We start from the raw sequence: 20,540 nt of genomic DNA, 5'->3' as shown, positions 1-20,540 counted from the left end.
AGGTTGAATTGAGGACGTCGGGGTCGAACCGCATCGACTCGGGAAGCGTTGTTTGGTTCCAGCAGACGTTGGAGACCCGGTTGCGCCTAAAAATACACTAATCAGGACGGAAAACAAACTGGTGTCGTCCTCCTTCTGTCAGCGCTGTCCTGTTTTTATAAGCGTGGGTGAAGGAGGACCTGGAGCGAGTGTTGGACCGGGATGAATCGGTGGTCGGAGGGAAGCTTGTGTGTGAATAGCAGGACAAGACCCTTTGTATTTGTGCACGTGTCCCAGTGTAAACACGGCGCTGTGCGTTCAGTTCATGAACATAAAAGGCTCCTGTGGGGAGATTCAGAGCAGACGGAAGCTGCTCCACCTTCTTAACCAAAGATTAGTTTTAAAGGTGCAATATGTCGGATTCTGAACCATCTATTAATCACTTTTTATTTCCAATTTATAACGTAACTTAAAAAATAAACATCCCCGACTTCCTCTGCTGCCTGTGGACTGATTTATGTGTTTCTTTGTAAGGATGACGCTTCCCTACACATCCCGGGGCTGATCTGGCTGGTTTGCTGTTTGTTACTCTGTTAGCTGGCGTTCCCAGCTTCCCCAGCTAACATGATCCTTGATACTAACAATAATTGACGATTACTAACCAAGAACGATGCTGTACATTATTATTATTCAAACCGTGTTGTTTGTGTGTTTCCAGGGATGGATTACCTCAACTCCACCCAGCTTGCCAACAACCAATCAGACTTCCACAGCGTCTTCACCCGCAACGTCCTCCCGACGCTTTATTTGGTTATATGTGTCGTGGGGATGCCCCTGAACGGCATTGCCGCCTGGATCTTCTTCAGAGTGCCCAGTGACTCGGGCTTGGTGGTCTACCTGAAGAACATGGTGGTGGCCGACCTCCTCATGCTCGCCACCTTCCCCTTCCGTGTGGCGGCTCAGATGGGCCTTGGTGGCTGGCGCCTGGATGTGGTCATCTGCCGCTATACCGCTGTGGTCTTCTACTCCTCCATGTACGTGGGCATCGTCTTTATGGGCCTCATCAGCCTCGAACGCTACGTCAAGATCGTCCGCCACACCTCGCCGTCCTCCTCCTGCAGTTCCCGGTTGGGCGGGGTGTCTCTGCTGCACCTCCTGCAGAGTGTCAGCTTCGCCCGGGTGCTGGCGCTCCTCACCTGGAGCCTCCTCGTCCTCTCCGTCCTGCCCAACGTCCTGCTGACCAGCCAGCCGGCCCACGAGGGGAACGCGCGGCACTGCATGAAGCTGAAGACGCCTCTCGGCATGCAGTGGCACCGGATGTCCACTCTCTTCAACGTCAGCGTGTTCTGGGTGACCCTGCTGGTCCTCGTCTTCTGCTACTCCTCCATCGCCTGCCGGGTCTACCAGTCTTACCGCCGAGTGCGTCGCAACAACAGCGACGTCCGCCGGAAGTCGAACCGCAGCATCTTCAGCATCCTGGCGGTGTTCTTCGTCTGCTTCGTGCCGTACCACGTCTGCCGCGTGCCGTACACTCTGAGCCAGATGCCACGGTCGGACTTCAGCCGGGACACCCGCTACTGGCTGTTCCAGCTGAAGGAGGGGACGCTCTTCCTGTCGGCACTCAACGTCTGCCTTGACCCCATCATCTACTTCCTGATGTGCCGAACCTTCAGAGAGTCACTGCTGAGGAAGCTGTCCGGAGAGGGGAGGCGGTCCCTGACCACCGCCCAGAGTCTGAGCAACATTTAAGGGACAGGGAACAGGAGGGGACAAACTTCACCAAACCTCAAAGGTCCAGTGTGTAACAGTGAGGAGGATCGATTGCCACCGTAGTTTCTCCTTCACAGAGAAACTGTATTCAGTTGGTTGTAGTTTATAAATTCACCACTAGATGGAACACTGGACGTTTCACCACAATGTAGTGTCCATGTTTCAGTAGCTCATTACTAGTAATAAAATTACAGTAACAATATTACTTTCTACAGTAACTAGTAGTGTAACTAACTAATAAAGATAATTAATTACAATATCACGCTCAGCAGCTGGAAATATTCCATTAAATTAAAAATTTAAACTGTATTTTAATCATCATAAATCTGAATTTCGGGCAGAAAAGACACAGTTACCAATTTTGTGGGCAGTTGCAGAAAGTAATATAACGAGGGAGTAACAAGTAAAGTAATATATATAGCTTTTTAACTGAGGAACAAGTAATAAATGAGTAACTGTCCCAACACTTTTAATCCAAATGTGAATATTGTTTGAATTGAATGAACCATCTTTATATATTTGATGAAGTAAATCAGTACTGTATATAAATGCAGAATTATGTATATATATAATAAATAGCATTATATATATTATTAAGAAATGTGTTATAATAAATAGCATTCACATGTTTTATTTATTGTTGAAGAATGAGGGAAGGAAAAGAATAAATGAAAGAAATGAAAAGAAAGGAAGTGCTGAAGTGGAAGTGAAAATGAACTGTGATGACGGGGCATCAAACCTACGAGACCAGACTGGTTCTGTTCTGTTTAGTTATCACGGTACTGTGACTGGTTAGTAAATTCAGCTGATCTGGTTTTGTGGCTCTGAGGTCACGAGACTGAAACCTCCAACAACAGGAAGGAGGACAACAATCTGTGTCGGGGTACGAATGAGGTCCCACATTTACCCCCGAACAGTTCAGGTCTCACCAGATAAAACAACATACTAACATTTGTGCAGTGAGATAATATATAATGTGTATATTAGGTGCTGATATTTGGAGAAAATACTTTGTTTTGTGGTGTTTTTTATTTTGAAATAAAACCACTAACACTTCATTTAACTGTTGTTTGCTGTAGTAATGTTTGTACTGCCCCCCAGTGGCCACAGTGCATAATTACACCCCTGCTTATTTTAAAACAGTGTTCAAGTGAACTGTTGGTCTCCTATTAGAGCATTTATATATTTAATAATAATATCAATCAATCAATCAATCAATCAAACTTTATTTGTACATTTTTTAAAGTTCAGTTTAGTTCAAAGAGCTTCACAGATGATTGACGATAATAAAACAGAATGGAGTAAAAATTAAAGTAGATTTTATTAAATTAGTAGTTCACTACTACTCAATTCTGATTGATTGATCGAGAAATCCAACAGTCTATAATTTATTATCAGCAGATCGTATCACTATGGAACCGTTCTGATGATGAATCTGTGACTGCTGTTCACATCTTTTAAGACTTTTTAAAGAACAATAATAAAACAATTTCAAAGCAGTGTCATTATTTCAGTTATTTTTTATTGGTAATATTTTGTATCAGAGTTGTTTTCTTTACCTCAGAGTTTAATTAAGTTGTTCACTGCAAAGAAAGAGACTGCATGTGTGTGCGGATGTACAAACAAAATATTCAAAACACAATACAGAATGAAAACAGTGAAATTAACTGTTTCAGCTTGTCAGTTGTTGTTCCTTCCCTGGACCACTTTTGATTCAGTTCTGACCACTGCAGACCAGGAACCCCCCACAAGAGCTTCAGGTTTCGAGATGCTCTGACCCAGTCGTCCATCACAATGTGGTTCTTGTCAAAGTCGCTCAGATCCTCATGCTGCCCATTTTTCCTGATTCTAACACATCAACTCTTAGGACAAAATGTTCACTGTCTGCCTGATATACCCTCTCACTGACAGGAGCCCTGATACCCAGATAATCAGTGTTATTCACGCGCAGTGGTCACAGTGTTAAGGCTGACTGTAGCCCAACAATAAAAATGTATTCAATACTCAATACAGGTGCACATGGCTCAAGAACGGGAAAAGATGGAGGAGGGAGTAGGAACCAGCGCAGATTTCATGAGAGATTCACTATTTAATGTTATTGTGTCACTGTGCAGTAAATGAAAGCACAATATTTATAAGATTGGGTTTGGCTACTTCATTCAAGTTATTTATTGTTGCGTTACAAGAAAAAGAATGAATGGCAAGCATGTTGCATAAAACACTACATATAATTTGTATAGTCTAAAACAACACAAAATGTCACACCAATGGGGGAAGCACCCTCCTCAGGCCCAGCTGGGCCCGGAAGGCCTTGCAGAAGATGAAATAGATGAGCGGGTCCAAGCAGACGTTGAGAACCGACACCATGATGCTCAGCTCCTTCAGGAAGAGGAGCACCTGGCTCCACGAGCATTGCCACTCCAGGAACATGTAGGGAAGTCAAAACAGGTGGTAAGGGACGAAGCAAACGCAGAAGACACTGACCAGCACCAACATGTTCCTGTGGGACTTGGCGAGCTTCTTGTTGCTGGATGCCTGCTGCTGAACTCGGCAGAAGTAAACCTTCAGCGTGAAGCCGTTGAGGAACAAACCCACCTCCAGAGGAAACAGGGACAAGACAGGACATTTACAGTCAGGATTTGATTCGACAGTTGGGGTCAGTTCTTCTGAAACTGTTCCAACAAAGCATTCTGAATCTGAATATTTGAGACTCACCAGAAACACCAGACTGTAGACCACCATGAAGGAAATATAGGCCGAGGTGTCGAACTGGTTGCAGTGAGTTGAATCATTGCTGTTAATCTGGTTGGACACTGAGGACTGGTTGAAGGACGGGGTCACTCCTCTAAGGGTACTCATGTTTCTGGATGTTCTAAGAGTTAGAACAAAAAACAAATGCCCTAAGTGTTAGAAAGTTGTTTAAACATCATCCAATACTGATACATCATCTGCATACAGCAGTGTTCTCAAACCTTTTCTGGTGTATCCCCCTTCAGAAGCCAAAAAGAGTTGCTCTGAGAGGAAACGAACAACCACAGGCGTGACATTAAGACAGCCACAGATTGAAGACCATTTCACCAACAACTCATGACCCAGGCCGTATTTGGCAGTTTATACAGACAATCACAGACTATAAAAGCAAACTTTGCTGTACACCTACTACTAATGCTTCCTTGTTGAATGAACTCAACATATTTTATGCACATGGACTACTGTGGCACCAGACGACCGGGTGCTCCAGGGATAATATAGCAACTTGTCTGGTGAGGATGAACATGCGCAAGGCCACCAGTCCTGGTTGCATTCATTTGTCCACATCAGATAGCTGGGGCCCTTGCTGACATGTTGTCTGTGGCACTGGCCCAAACTAGGTCACCAACCTGCTTCAAGCTGGACACTGTGATGGGAACTTACTTCTGTTGACCACAGATGTGGTTTCATGCTGACTGTTGATCTGCAACATGAGCAGCAACATAACTCAGATAAAGGATGCAGTACGATGCATGATGCAGGAAGTTTTTAAAACCCATGAAATATTTTTAACAAAGTTAGTCCAGCTGAAATGAAAACATCCTCAGTCGTATACCCCTATTTAACAATGTATGCCAGTTATGTTGCTGCTCATATTTTACATCAACAGTCATCACGAAACCACTGTTAAGGTCTGTGGTGAACAGAAGTGAGTTCCCATCATTGCCCCATACACAAAGATAATAACCTTATCAGAGGGAAAGTGTTAACCTTAATGATCATGAGAACATTTATTTTATCATATGTCACAGCCTGAAAAGAAACATGATTTATATATTAATGTTGGAACAGAAAACTAAACACCCAAAACATTTATGTACACTACTGTTGGGGTATATCATTCTCCTCTGATCAACATACTCTGTCGGCTACTTTCTCTAAATTCAGTATTAGTTTAATCTCCCAGATCCACTGAATATAGGTAGGAGGACACACTTTTTATGGTGGCGAGAAAGCCCATTTCCATTTTTCACTTTGCAAAAATAGCAGCTGGAGGCTGAGGAGTTACTAGATTTAAGTCCAAATATTGACATGTTGACCTTGATTTGACCAAAACATATGCAGAAGGGAAACTGGGAAAAATTGACGTCCTCTGCATTTTGAGTATATAACTTGGCTAATTTGTCATTGGAATAATTTTATATTGGATTAAACCATGGCAAATATAATACATACAGTATAAGGTTGCTTGTTTTGAATTATGTTATATATTTTGTAGATTGTCTTATTATGAGGGTTGACATTGAGAATACAGGATATGAGAATAATAGGTCTGAGGGGCGAGGATTGGGATAGCATAAAACATATTTATGTTATATTAGGTACATACTCTACCAGGTGAGTCATCTGCATAAAATTGTTTTATGACTTGTTTCACCCCTAGTAATACCCCTGAGTCTACTCACTGATCTGATACCAACTGCCAATGGTTCAATTGTAATGTCGGTAAAGACAACATCCGTGCCTTCGTACCACAATGAAGCATAAACTTGATGTGCATTTTGAGGCCATAAATTGTTGTCTTAAAGACTAAAATTGTTTATTTGTTTTATTCATTTCTGCCAAATAAATATTAAGCAGGCACTCTGAGAAACACAACAACCAGTTAGTCAGTCCCTCCAGGGAAACACGATTATGCGATCGCATAATTCAATGCATAATCAGCCAAAGTCTGCATATTTATGCGGGGGCCTCATTTTTTCAAATACGCCGCACTTTCGCCGATTTCCGCACAAAATATGCGGCCATTTTCCCCTGTTGCCATGGGAACGTTATGAAGTGACGTAATTACACAACGTGAACATCATCGAAAAGCTGCAAACCCCGCGATGAAGCCGCAGTTTTTGCAGGTTCCCACAATTTTTGCAAGTTCCCGCAATTTTTGCAAGTTCCCGCAATTTCATCGCATAAAATTGCATAAATATCCCGCATATTCCATCGCATTTTTTAAGAAAACGTGCCGCATAATCAAGGATCTTTGCCCGCAACAATCACAAAAAACTCCACGTTTTTCTGGAAGGACTGGTTAGTCATGAAGACTATCTAAATCTGAGGGGTCACAAAGTTATTTTTCTCAAATTATTTTTTTTTTTTTGGGGAGGACTTCTCACTGAATTTTGCTATTTTTGTGAAAACGTTTTAAAAGGAAAGTAACTTTTTGGTGGAACTGTTCATATCTCACAGACAATCCACATTTAATGTTATCAGAGGACCAGCAGTTAAGTATTTCCTGCTTCCTGTCACACAAGAGCACAAACAAACTAACCGGTCGAGGCAGCAGAAAACCAACTGTGTTCTGCGAGGTGGAGTTACTTGCATTAATTGCTTTGAACAGAGCGATAAAACGTCTGTTTCTGGCTAAACAAAAAGGATCCTACTCTTCAACAAAAGGTCTGTCTCTGTTGGGATCAGCAGTAAAGGTAAAGAAGTATTGTAAGTTCATGTGGTTAAATGTACTACAAGGATTTAGTTTTGAAACAGTGGTAAAAATAAGAACTTTTAGTAGACGTACTTTGATGGTCAGTACTGGACCAAATTCAAACATTGTTATCCTGAATCATCACTTAGACACAAACAGTTTCCCCTTAAGGACTTAAATTGTGAACTCAGTTCTGCCTAACAAATACTGTATTAATCAAGCAATTTGAGAATTTGAGAGTCATAAAGAATAGCACATCATCATTAAAGAAAATTACATTTAAAATACATGTATTGCCACCTATACTAGCATTTCAATGGAGGGTTTTGGACCCCCACAAGTCTATACTTTTACTTTGTATAATAATAATAATAATACATTTTATTTATAAGCGCTTTCCTAAATACTCAAAGACACTTTACATAATCTTTCACCACTGCTAATGTAAACAGCATGTAAACAGACTTTCAATTCATGGCACAAAATAATGTATTTACAGCTCATACATAAAACAAATATTAGTGCAGCAAAAGTACAAAGAGCAGAGTTACCTTCAGCAGCTACCTGTCTGTCTGTGTCTGGGTCAGTGTGAATCTCTGATGTCGAAAAACTGTCTGAGGGAGAAGAGCTGCAGAGAAACATTGATGAGGTTATAGCGGTGAAACAGAGCCGGTAGTGACCAACAGGACAGTTCCTTCAATGGACACACAAGCTTGTTTAATTAAAAAATATCTACCTGCTGGAAACACTGAGACTCAACCAGACAGGAAATGTGCTGCAGAACCAAAAGTAGAAGTATTTTAGTATATTATTAAGACTTACAGTTGATTGATATGTCAGCCTCTGGTGGTCACAGTGCTTAATAATGTCTATTTTCTATCAATCAATCAAGCTTTATATATATTGTACAGAACCTGTTCAAACAAATAAAAGTTTACAAGTGATTGACAAAACAGAAGGTGTAGTGAGACACTGAACACTTTAATGGTATCAACAGTGTCAAATATAAAGACACAACAGCAGTTGCTATGAAACCTCTAAAAGTGAATGTTTTAAAATACACAGCCATGTAGTGACACACTGTGTCCACCAGATGGCGTATACATGCTATTATACACCTTGCACAGTTGATTGTCATGACAGCTTTTATAATAATAATACATAATAATGTGTCTACACTACCCACTGGTGGTCACAGTGAACTTTTTAATAAAAACATATATATATATATATATATATATATATATATATATATAAATGTAAATTTAAAAAAAACACTTCTTCTTTTATAATCAAAATTAACGAGTTAAATTTGACACCAAACTGAGATGAAAAGACATTTTCTGGCTAAAAAATAAACCAGAAAAGTTGCTATATTTATTATTTTTTATTCAAAATCACATATCATTTCAAACATGCAATAAAATGCAACACAAAGTGCTTTACAAGCAACCTATGAAACAGAGTTTGTAGTGAAACACTATGACCACCAGAGGGCAGCGTACACATATGATTATAAATGCTCTATTAACAGAGGACTGCCGTGTGTGTTTACGGAGTGTTGTTATATAAAGTACTACCACTGAACTCTATCAGAACTCTGATAATACTGCTTCCTCCTCACAGCTCAGTTGGGGAGAATCCCTCAATGTAAACTTCCTCCATCAGGTGTAAACAGGAATGCAGTTCCTCGAACTCACCCCGCTGCAGCTTTAATATTCTCCTCTTTCTAACCTTAGACATTTACATAGATATGTAAATAATAAGCATCAATTACCTGAATGAGATCCAGACTGTCGTCATATCTATGAAAATGACACCTGTATACATGAGCAGGATGTGGCATTCACTGACCTACTTATAAATGTGGTTTATCAGGACTTTTAAATGTCAGTGCAGGTTGTTTTGAGAAGCTGGAGTAAGAAGAAGTATATGTTTGCGTAAATATGAGTGTCTTGACCCTATTATTGATGTTCATATTGGATGCCAATGAAGAAAGGGTCTTTATTATAAAAAAGGCAGCTTGTAGGAAATATACATGGGATAGCCAGAGGGTGGCAGGAATATACGCTGATTTGCTTGTAAAAAACGCAAAAACTAAGATATTTTAACTCAAAAACATAAAATTATTGTGGCACATTAGTAAAACATTGAATAGAAGTATCTAAAGGTGGCATTAGAAATCAATAAATTGTTTTATTTTTTCAAATACATGTCCTTTAACTTAAGCCAACCACTGAGTCTGAGATGTGGCAGTAACAGATGAGTACATTAATTTACATTTTTAACGCATTATTTTTTAACCTCTTGAGCACCAGCCTCTTTTTTAGGCCTCTGCTCAAAATGACATACACCCAAAATGAATACAGTATATCTCTGCAACTACACGGTCTATCGGAATAATTTTGGTGTCCTAATAAAGGGAACACTTGTGACATTTGTGTAAGTATCAGTATGTACGTCACTGGCTCAGAGTAAATTAAGATGGCACACATTATCTCTGCCAAGTTTGAGTCTTATAAAGTGAGGCAGAGCAAAACTACAGACTATTTAGGCGGCATCTCCAAAATGGCCATTTTGGCAAACTTTGGCACATGTACCAAACTATATATTTCACTTTTATGACACTTTTGGGGTTTATCACATCCGTTTACAACAGTTTTAGATTTTTTTTGAAGAAAAAAAAAGCAATGGAAATGTGGCAGGTTTTGCTTGGTGTTGGAATTGTGTTTGGTGTGTGTTAATATGACTTATATGTGCATGTAGCAGTGTTTCTCCTGTAAATTATACACTAAATTGAGGTGCTTTATTTATTAGTAATAAATAACAGAGTAAGGTCGTTTGTTTAATCCGTGCAAAAACTAAAGTGTAAAAACAAGAATTCCCCCATTTAATGAGGAGTTATGTGCCGGACTGCAGCTTTTAAGCCTCTTTTAGCTCTTGACTGTAGTTTTAATTTTGCATCTTTTTAAAGAAAAAGAGCGCAGATATCATTAAAAGTGTGTCCATTGTAGGATCTGTCCTGTTGATCACTACTAGCTCTGTGTCACAGTTATAACCACAGCTCTTCTTGCTCCTCCCTCCCTCTCTGCGTCTATTCAGCCTTACTTCATGTCAACGCTCTGCAGAAGGAAGTCAGACAGTTTTCACATCAGAGATTCAAACAGACAGACAGGTGAGTGCTGCAGGTAACTCTGCTCTTTCTACTTTTACTGCACTAATATTAGACATTTGTTTGAAGTATGAACTGAAAACTAGCTATATATATAAAGTTATATTCACATACACAAGAGCTGTTAGTGATAGAAAATATGTTTGTTAACTGATCTGAACTGAAAGTCTGTTCACCTGCGGTGGTTCAAACGTTAGCAGAAATGGAAGAAGTATTTCTTTATCAATGTTTTGAATGTAATTTTCTTTACTGAAGAAGTGATATTCTTTATGACTGACATAAAGTCCTTATAGGGAAACTGTATCTTCCAACCTTATTGTCCCATGTTTTTATGTCTAAGTGACTAATGAGCCACTGACAGACTCAGGTTGTTATTGTCAGTGTCTGACAGCATTATGGAAAGGATCCCTACAGAGATAGACCTTTAGTTTAACCACAAACAGCTGTAATATCACTATCACTCTCCACCAGACTCCAGAGACAGGAACAGATTCTTTACCTTGCAGAACACAGGAGTTGTTGGTCTACGGCTACCTCAATCAGCTAGTTTGAGTTATTGTATGATTTCTGTGTTTTATTGATTCAAAATACACTTAAAGTGCTGAAAACTACAGGGAGCAGAAAACAACTCTGAATAACTGAATGTTTAATCATAATAAGGGCCAGAGGCCAGACGAGTCAATATCTAGGGGTCCTACAGCCTTGGTTGGGGAACGCTGGTATAGGTGGCGATACGTCAATTTCATATTTTTTTACTGATGATGTGATATTCTTTATGACTGACTTGACTTTCTCATAATTGTTTGAATATTTGTTAAGCAGAACTGAGTAAAAAGTTAATAATTTAAGTCTTTAAGAAGACAGTTTATTGACTCAAAATGCACTTAGAGATAAAAGTTACTAATTTAAGGACATTTTATAAGGACATATTTCTTACATCTCGCTTCTATCTGAAGACTGTTCGTTCAGCTTTTACTAAAGTTGTGGCAGATTTGGCTTTTATGTATTATTATTGTTTGGACTCAAAACACAAACTTTGTAAACTTGTGTTTTGTAAATAACATTTTCTGAAATAATGACAAATCTGTTAACAATAAAATGTACATTTTCAGAGATACTCCTGTGATGAAGGAATGAGCGCCGGCTTTGGTTTCTTTAGACACACTCAGGTATAACATTTAAAAGTTTTTACAACAAAATACTGCTGAAATTCATGTATTCTGTTACTGACATGAATGCACTGACATTCAGGTCACGTTTCAACTCATCGTGACATGAGATGTTCTCACGATCAGAAGATGTGTTGCAGGATGTTTCAGACCGAGGCAATATCTTCACAACTTGTGCTCGTTTGCTTGCTTGCTGAGTTACATGTTCAGATTAAATCTACTCTCGTGTCTGTATGACACGACGCTACAGCCAGCAGCTAGTTAGATTATTTTAACATAAAGGCTGTAAACCAAACATCTTTGGACAGAGACAGTTATTTCACATTGTCTTAATGACACATTTTTATTGTTAAAATATTAGGTTAATATTTTATTTTATACTTTGTTGGATTTTTTTATTAAAAAACAACAACCTTCTGTATAAATAAACATTTCAGAGGGCTATATGTCTGCACGGCCGCCATATTGCAAAAGGTCAGATCTGCTAGATTCAGACTGCACTACAAAATAACTCTGAACTGATTTACTTGAAATTTGTTTGTTTGGTTTAGGTGAGAAATGTAACCTGATACTGGTTGGAATTAAATCAGTTACTGGGGGCGGACCTATTAATTTTCTCTAAAAATATAGATTTCTATGTACAATATATTGTGTTACGACCTCTGTTGTGGGATCCTGGGGAAAAGAGGAAAACAGAAAGTGTTTTACTATTAGACTACTTATCTAAATGTAAATGAAGTCAAACGTTAACACAAAACAACTTCCTAAAAAGAAAGGAAGTGAACAACCGCTGAAACTAAACAAACTACTAAAACAACCAATACATATGATGACACAATCCCTCCACTGAGGGAGTAACGGTAACACACGCGGCGAGCACCACACAGCTCTGCTTTACACCCGACAGCGACACGACTCTATCTGGTGGTTCCGGCCCACTGGACCCGTCTGCTTCCGTCACAGCAGCTTTATAGCAGTCATGCAGTCAGGCATAAACCAATACAGGTGTGTCTGACCAGTTGGAGGGGATGGCGGTACCTGGAACAAGGCACAACATATTGTTATATTTATATATCTGTGGTTTTATAAAGTCGCCTGGTTGCTTGTTTTTATGAAAAGTGAAATATGTCTACAGGATACATATTATTCAATGGGTGAATTATCTTCCACACACAGTTTTTCTTGCCAGTTTCCTGGTTAGATAAGTAGTTTGTAACATGTTGATATATTTATGCACCAGCTCACGTGTGTGTGAGCTGGTGCATAAATATATCAACATGTTACCGACTAGCAGTGGCTGTTTGTATTTGTTATCAGTGCCTGTTTTGAATATTTCATGTTTGTACATCCGAGCAGTGACTCGACTGTTTTTTGGCATGAAGTTGATTAGCTCCACCCCCAGTGACTTTTTATATTTAATTTATTCCAACCAGTATCAGGTTCAATTTCTCACCTTCATAATGAACCAAATTTCATGAAAATTGCAACCAACACCGGGGATACGTGCAGTGAGGCTGGGTTGCAGTTGGCTGGCTAACCTTGTGCATTTATCATTATTGCTATCACAATACTAAGTAGATGTTAGTTGGCTAACTTGCCTACTTTCACCAGTTAAAGGGATCCATAAAACATATGAACAACAATACATAAAAACAGTGCAAAGCAAAGGTGTAGCTCATTAGCAATTGGTTTTTGGCAACTAAGCTAATGTTAGCCAGATAAACCCAATGTCACAATATATTCCAGAAGCTTTGCAGTAATGTTAACTTTGACTTTGACAAAGTGTTGTGGTGGGTGTTGGCCGTTTGTACACAGCACACAAGACATTTCTACTCTGGGGACTTTCTTGTTTCTTTCAATTGTTTCCTCTGTCACAAAGCACACACAACTGCAGCCAGCTGACAACCACCCCAAATTAGTCTACAGTTAAAAAAAGAACCAAAACAACAATTGTCAAATTCTGTGTGTGCTCGTTTGGTTTGGACTGAATTTCAGTGTCTTAATGTGAGCACACATGCATGTATCAGCACTTTTGTCTACCTTTAAAACGTTGAACCAATTATTTCCTGTATGACAAACATTGCGTGGTCTGAGAGGGTGTTTCAGTGTACTCGGGTTGATTCTGTGGTTCATCATAAGTCAGATTGAGATCGCTGGTATTAGGCCTAGAACTTCTGGCTACTTGTGTTGTATCTGCTGATGATCTGCCACTTCCCTTTTAACCATAAACAGTTCCTGTATGCAGACAGATGATGTTTAAACCAGTAAAACTTGCTTTGTTTTGCCTTGCACGACTCAGCAGTTTGTGTTCAACTCTCTTAGAACAACCAGAAACATGAGTGGCCCTGGAGGAGTGACAGTGACCCCGCCCTTAAACGAGTCCTCAGTGACCAAACAGATCAACGGTACATCCTGCAAGGAGGTCGACACCTCGGCCCATATTTTCTTCATGGTGTTCTGTAGTCTTGTGTTTGTGGTGAGTTTTAAATATTCAGATTCATGATTTGTTGGAACAATTTCTTGAAGAACTGACCCCAACTTTCAAAAGAAATCCTGACTGTAAATCTACCTGTTTCCTCTGGAGGTGGGTTTGTTCCTCAACGGCTTCACCCTGAAGGTTTACTTCTGCCGAGCTCAGCAGCAGGTGTCCAGCAGTGTCACCATCTACCTGAAGAACCTGGCAGCTGCCGACTTCTTAATCAGCCTCTGCCTACCCATCCGGATTATTAACTATGCCAGCAGATCCGTCCCCATCCACCAGGTGTACTGCAACTTTGGTGCCTCCGCCTTCTATCTCAACATGTACGCCAGCATCCTGTTCATGGGTTACATCGCAGCTAACAGGTAGGACTGGGCCGGACAGCAACGTGGCCTTGAGGGGTAGAACAGCTTGTTACTGGCTGGTATCACTGTGAATAGGAGGCTCAGTTTCAGTGTCCCTGCATGGAGCTATGGATCATCCAAGTTTGTTTGGGATTATCCCAGTTTCAAACTGGATGTCCCGAGTTCCAAAATATCTGTCCCATATCCTGTTCAACATTCACTAATGTCAAATGTCATAGGTTCTTTCTGACAGAACCTTTTCTAAAGAGATCAATTACTTCTTCATAAAGTACCTGGCAAAGAAAACAATGGTTCATGGCATCTAAAGGTGCGCTCCGTCGGTGTGCTAAACGCTAAAATAATTCTACCTCTGAAAATGCGGTATGTCCCAGTTTCAAGCTGGATGTCCCGAGTTCTGAAATATCTTTAAAACACCAAAAAGATCCAGTTTTTCAGCATTCACAAAGTCATAAGCAACATTGTAGGTTCTTTCTGACAGAAGCTGTTAAACACCAAAAAGGTCCTGTTTTTTAACATTCATTTAGTCATAAGTCATCAGTTCTTTCTGACAGAGCCTGTCTGCACGGCCACTACACATTGGGGAACATGTCCTTTAAGCGGACTCCAGAAACAAGTATAAACATAACTATTATGCAGCATGGAGCTGCTGTGACCTGACATCCTGGTTTGTTCAGGATTATACCAAATCAAATATCTGTAAAACAGCAAAATGTCCTCTTTTTCAATATTAACCATTTAATTTATTTTTAATTAATTAATTTACCATTTAAAGGTTCGCTCTGAAGGTTAAAAGCTAAGTAAATTACAGGCAGTAAATAGGATGTGGTTTCAGTATAAAAGTCTTTTGGTGGGTTTAAAGGAAGACCAGTCAAGTCAAAATCAAGTGTGGCAATCATTTCAGAGTAATTCGAATGTGGTTAGATGAGTCTTTGCATCATAGGGGGGTTTTATTGAGGTCAAAGGACCATAAATGTCACTGCTGCAGAGGCAGAATTTTACTGAGAAAACTCATGTCTTCTTAACGCAGTGCAGCTGTTTAAAGATTTCTGTGCACTTTCAGGAATAATTCCACAATGTCTTTGGATTTAAAGAAGAAACCTTTCAGCTCCAGGATTTTGTGGTTTTTCCTTCCTCATTTTGATACCCAGCGAGGATCCGAATCAAGATTTTGCACAATAAAATAGTATAACAGTCCATTAGATACGTGGTATTTACACAGATCAGTCAGAGAAGTGAGAAAACAAATCACCAACAATAGAGTTCATGATACAGACTTTCACTTCTGTTTGGTGACAGACTGAAACAAGATCAGATCAAAAGATAAAGTATACTTTTAACTGGAGCTCTACAGCTTTGAACAGACTATAAATATGTATAGTCTCCCTCAGCTCACTGAGCAGGTTTTCGTGTCATTATAAGGATGTGAGACTGTGTGCTTAAAAAGCACAAGCATGTGGTTCCCTTCACTATTCAGTGTTCAACTGAGCAGCCTTCAGAGCTTCTGTGGAGGTAAAACTGTTTAAAGTTTTACAAACTTGCATGTTGGCATATTTATACAACATTCACGGCTGATGAAGAGATATTGATAACTCACAGCTGGCTGCAGCTGCAAGTCTGTGTTGTGCAACTCATTTAACTGAAGCTCTAAACGACTTGCACTGTATTCAGTTTGTCTTTGACAGCATGTACCATAATAAACTTTGGTCCAACATGCGGCCTCCTCACTACGAAGTGAGTGTCCTCATAAAGCAGAGGTTTGGACTCAAGTCACAAACTTGATGACTTTAGACTTCATTTGACAAAAAAAAGCTACACTTTAAAGCTATAATCTGTAACATTTCCTCATTAAACAGAGTATAAACTTTAGAACTAATACTGTACTTTTACATTAATGTTTCCAACGATGTTCAAACTCAGAGAAATCTGTCATGTTATTCAGGTAACGCTGTGTTTCACCGGTCGCCTGTCAATGGCGTCATATCCCCTTTGTGCCTGCGTCAGCGTTGTGGTTGTCTGCAAGAAGCTGTCATACATTGACTGTTTGTCCAGTCTGAAGCCACATTGTTACCATCCACTGTTTAGATCTTGGTGCTTTTTAACTCTAGATTTGAACTGGATGAAGGATTTTAGTCATCGGACATCTGGATCTTAAGTTATCAGAGAAACAAGCTGAGCTAACGTTAGCAGCAGCTCGGCTCGCAGCCCTTCCGGGACGTCCTTTGTCTGTCCAACAGCGTGGGAGAAGCAGTGATTGTTAAGGTGGAACTGCTTTATTCAGTGTTTTTAGTGGTTTAATCAGCGGGTCCGTTTGTTTTGGAGAGGAGGAGACCTCTGTGGATAATTGGGCTCCAAGAACCATGAACACTGAAGGAATCCTTCAGATATTTATTGGTAAATCCTGAATATAACCTGTTCAAGAATGAAACACTATTAAAGTCCTGGTTTCCTTCTTCTGCATCATCAAACTTCTCCATCCGTCCTTCCACAACCCTGATCTCACCCTTCATCCCTTACCCTTCATCTCCATCCAATCCCTCATCCCTCCATCAGTAGTCCATCTTGGTTCACCTTCATCCATAATATGGAATAAACCATTTAAAATCTTATCTCTATCACCCTCTGTTTGTATCATTGTATTTCTGGCCTACTTGTGTTAAAAAAGAACTTCCCTGAGTGAACAGAGTGAATCTTTTACTTCTGGCTGAATGACTTTGTGTTTTATACATTTTAACAAACTACGAACGAGCAGATAAAAAGGAGTGTTTATGTTTTCTATTGATAACCAGGAAGTCATGTATAATAGGTGTTTTAATGTTAAATTAACCTCAATGGGGAAGTCAGCTCTGAAACCAGACCAAATCTTTCGAAATAGTTATCAGTCACACAGATGTAATCTTAGACCTACAGACAGACACATAGACAGCTCTGCACACTGATACTCAAACTCTAGACTATAAACCATTATAATAGATTGGATAGATAAATTGATGACACTATGAAACTTGCAGACGTGCAAATCTAAAGTTAAAACGCACCAAGATCTAAACAGTGGATGGTAATGTGGCTTCAGACTGGATCAACAGTCAATGTATGACAGCTTCTGGCAGACAACCACAACGCTGACGCAGGCACAAAGGGGATAGGACGCCATCGACAGGCGACCGGTGAAACGCAGCGTTACCTGAATAACATGACAGATTTCTCTGAGTTTGAATATTGTTGGAAACATTTCGGATAATGTAAGAACTCAACTACATATAGAACATAGAGCCAAAGTTTATACACTGCTTAATGATTATAGATTATTGATCAAATGTTGTGTTTATACACATTTTAATACAGAAATATTAATTATTATTGCAGATTGTTCAATATTGACGATCTCTGGCAACAGTGTTGGTTGTGATTTTCTCTTGACACCTTCCTCTCCTCTCTCTAGGTACCTGAAGATCGTCCATCCTTTGGGAACTCACATCCTGCAGACGGCGCGAGCTGCCTACATCATCTCCACGGTAACCTGGTGTGCCCTCTTGGCCATGACAACCACCTACATCGTCCTGTCCCTCGTCACCCAGGAAAAGTTAGAAGTATTCCCCAACACACTGAGCTGTGACGTCCTGCACAGCAAACAGCTCAGCCTGTACTACAAGCTCGTACACAGCTGCTCCGCCGCCATCTTCCTGCTCGTCCTTTTGTCCCTGGTCTTCTTCTACTACAGCATCTCCCGCAGGCTGTCGCTGGCACAGCAGAGGCAGCCCATGTCACCCAGCAACAAGAAGCTCGCCAAGTCCCGCAGGAACATGTTGGTGCTGGTCAGTGTCTTCTGCGTTTGCTTCGTCCCTTACCACCTGGTTCGACTTCCCTACGTGTTCCTAAAGGAGCAAATCTCGTGTAGCCAGACGTTCTTCTTCCTGAAGGAGCTGAGCATCATGGTGTCGGTTCTCAACGTCTGCCTGGACCCGCTCATCTATTTCATCTTCTGCAAGGCCTTCCGGGCCCAGCTGGGCCTGAAGGGGGTGTTCAGCACCACAGAGGTCGCGACAGGGCAAGGAGCAAAAACTGAGAGGAGGAGCAGCGACGGTCGGGTGAGCTCCACCAGGATCAACAGGAAGTTGTCGCTCACCACGTCCACAAAACAGGCCAGCGTGCTATAGCTTAAAGCTAACAAACAACAATCACAACTGGAAATATGTGCAGAAATCTACTGGATTCTAACAGACTTGTGGTTGGATTATATACTGCTGCACTTTGTTGGATTCTGTTACGGAAATTTTGAAGGACGTCATTACACAGAAGTCACGTTAGCAATCAGAAAACTGACGTTGTGGTTCAAGCTTGGCATTAACTTTCTTTTCTGCGGTTGTCCTATTTCAGATTCTGAAAGCTGTTACATTGAGAACTCAAGTAGTACTCGTAGACTCTTTGGATTTGAGCAGCGATACAGAGGCCTGTTAACCTGACTTTACCAGATGGTTTGTTTAAAAAAACAGGCATGAAGGAGTGAGTGATCCCAAACCAGTAACCAGGCTTCATTCATCCGCCTCAGCATCACCTCTGTGCCCATTCTTAGATTAGCCGGGAGCTGGCGAAGTCAGTTTATGATTTGATTTATGTGAGTTTCCAGATGGACTTGTCGCTAACCGTAATATTAGATGCCGATACCCAGTTAGCCCGCACCTTGCCCATTGCCAAAACTGGTTAAAAAACAAGTCGCTGCCTAACTGCCTTTTTTTTTTACAGAAAATATGTAAATACGAGGAAGCTAACAGTTCTCTGCTTCCTGTTTCATGGGGACTTTAAATAAAGGACAGGTTGTCTTTAAAGATACGGGCATTATAGTTGATGTGATAAGTTATACCTGTAGATGTCCTATATGAGAACATTATTTATGTGTACAATATCTCATTACATTAATATTCTCATAGAAAATATATTACAATGCATTTTACATGGCTATATATATATTGTGTATGTTAGATCAGAATACTTATTATTATTGTTTTTATTATTATTATTATTATATTAAAGGAATCTGAATGAAGGTGGTGAGTTCTGGAACTAAAATGAAATGTTCTCACTGGTGAGAAGTTACATAACATTTACTCCTCCTGTCTGCGCTTCAATCAGCCCGTTCTCACGGCGTACTGCTAAATGTGGCTGCAGCTCGTACCATGAGCAAGGAGGAAGTTTGATTTAAGTGTGCCACAACAACACCGACAACAACACCGACAACAACAGTGACAAACCTCATTCAGAAATGTGCTTCGTTACAGGTACAAAATGTACAGGATCTATTTCACCTCGACCCTCTGAGACCAAGCAGATATTTACACATTATTATCATGTGCTGCTTTTACTGCAGAGGGCTTCGACACAGACAACAGACAACAAACAAACATCAACAAAACATTACCCAACAAAAAACAAGAAAAACGACAAATGAGAGAAAATAAAAGTAACAAGAAAAGAAAAAGAAACAAACAAGAAAGGTTAAGGGCTGGTTATATTAAATAAAGGATGAGAGAAAGAAAACAGTTAAATATAAAGTAGAAATCAATATAAATGAGCTCGTTACGTCGCCCCCAAGTGGACGAAAAATCAATTAAAGCTGCAAACATGGACACATCTCTCTCTCTCTCTCTCTCTCTCTCTCTCTCTCTCTCTCTATAAGACTCAGTACTATAGGAGTGGTGCTTCCCCCTGCTGGCTGTTAGAGAGAATGCAGGTTTAAGTCACTTCCACAGACTGTGTGAGCTTTCAAAATAATGGTCAGTTTTAGAAACAATTCTTCACATTTAAAGGCAAATATTAACAATCAGATAAAAATGTTTGCAACCAACTTGTTTCATGGTAAACAAAAAATATGAACCTGGCTTCATCCAGTGTACACAAAGCTGCACAGTTGTATTATGTAATACCTGACTGCATATATAAACATAACGTTTATTAAGAATCCTCTTCACCTGCAGTGACCATGAGATTGTCTGCTTACCTTAGATACCTCATCACAGACACCTGAACATTAACGGTGCTGCCTGAACTACCTGAATGTGCTTTAACTCTCTGCCCTCCTCCTGTAAAGCAGTTCTTCCTCCCTCAAAGGAACCAGATTCTGCACTACAGGAACATAGTGACAGTTTCAGCAATTAATTCAGAA

General features: G+C 40.1%; 3 protein-coding genes across 8 annotated transcripts in view; 2 read left to right on the top strand and 1 right to left on the bottom strand.

Moving 5' to 3' along the window:
- LOC127363153 (P2Y purinoceptor 14) overlaps nt 1–3,248 on the top strand; it is a 5,969-nt gene extending 2,721 nt beyond the window's left edge. For both annotated transcript variants that reach the window (XM_051399699.1, XM_051399700.1), the window contains exon 2: nt 698–3,248. In XM_051399699.1, the coding sequence (XP_051255659.1) occupies nt 700–1,728 (1,029 nt within the window). In that variant the 5' untranslated portion in view covers nt 698–699 and the 3' untranslated portion in view covers nt 1,729–3,248. The remainder of the gene's footprint in view (nt 1–697) is intronic.
- A 70-nt stretch (nt 3,249–3,318) lies between these two features.
- LOC127363169 (P2Y purinoceptor 14-like) lies at nt 3,319–8,000 on the bottom strand. Its single transcript, XM_051399741.1, has 4 exons — nt 7,935–8,000; nt 7,750–7,826; nt 4,465–4,621; nt 3,319–4,344 (listed from the first exon to the last, which is right to left on the bottom strand). Exons 3-4 carry the CDS (start codon nt 4,606–4,608, stop codon nt 4,189–4,191), a joined length of 300 nt encoding a protein of 99 aa, XP_051255701.1. The 5' UTR covers nt 4,609–4,621; nt 7,750–7,826; nt 7,935–8,000; the 3' UTR covers nt 3,319–4,188.
- On the top strand, nt 7,043–19,424 carry LOC127363147 (P2Y purinoceptor 14-like). 5 transcript variants are annotated; one of them, XM_051399686.1, is made up of 6 exons: nt 7,072–7,199; nt 10,301–10,373; nt 11,483–11,539; nt 13,862–14,015; nt 14,124–14,383; nt 17,823–19,424. In XM_051399686.1, the coding sequence occupies exons 4-6, from the start codon at nt 13,875–13,877 to the stop codon at nt 18,535–18,537; spliced, it is 1,116 nt and encodes a 371-aa protein (XP_051255646.1). In that variant the 5' UTR covers nt 7,072–7,199; nt 10,301–10,373; nt 11,483–11,539; nt 13,862–13,874; the 3' UTR covers nt 18,538–19,424. The 5 variants fall into 5 exon arrangements, with proteins under 5 accessions (XP_051255650.1, XP_051255647.1, XP_051255649.1 ...); XM_051399688.1 differs by having other exon boundaries at nt 10,301–10,386; XM_051399690.1 differs by lacking the exon at nt 11,483–11,539 and having other exon boundaries at nt 7,043–7,170.
- The last annotated feature ends 1,116 nt before the right edge of the window (nt 19,425–20,540 follow it).

Source organism: Dicentrarchus labrax, unplaced genomic scaffold (assembly GCF_905237075.1).
Source record: "Dicentrarchus labrax unplaced genomic scaffold, dlabrax2021, whole genome shotgun sequence".
NCBI lineage: Eukaryota > Metazoa > Chordata > Actinopteri > Moronidae > Dicentrarchus > Dicentrarchus labrax.
The sequence above is the reverse complement of the archived record's forward strand: the minus strand, read 5'-3'. Positions and strand labels throughout refer to the sequence as shown.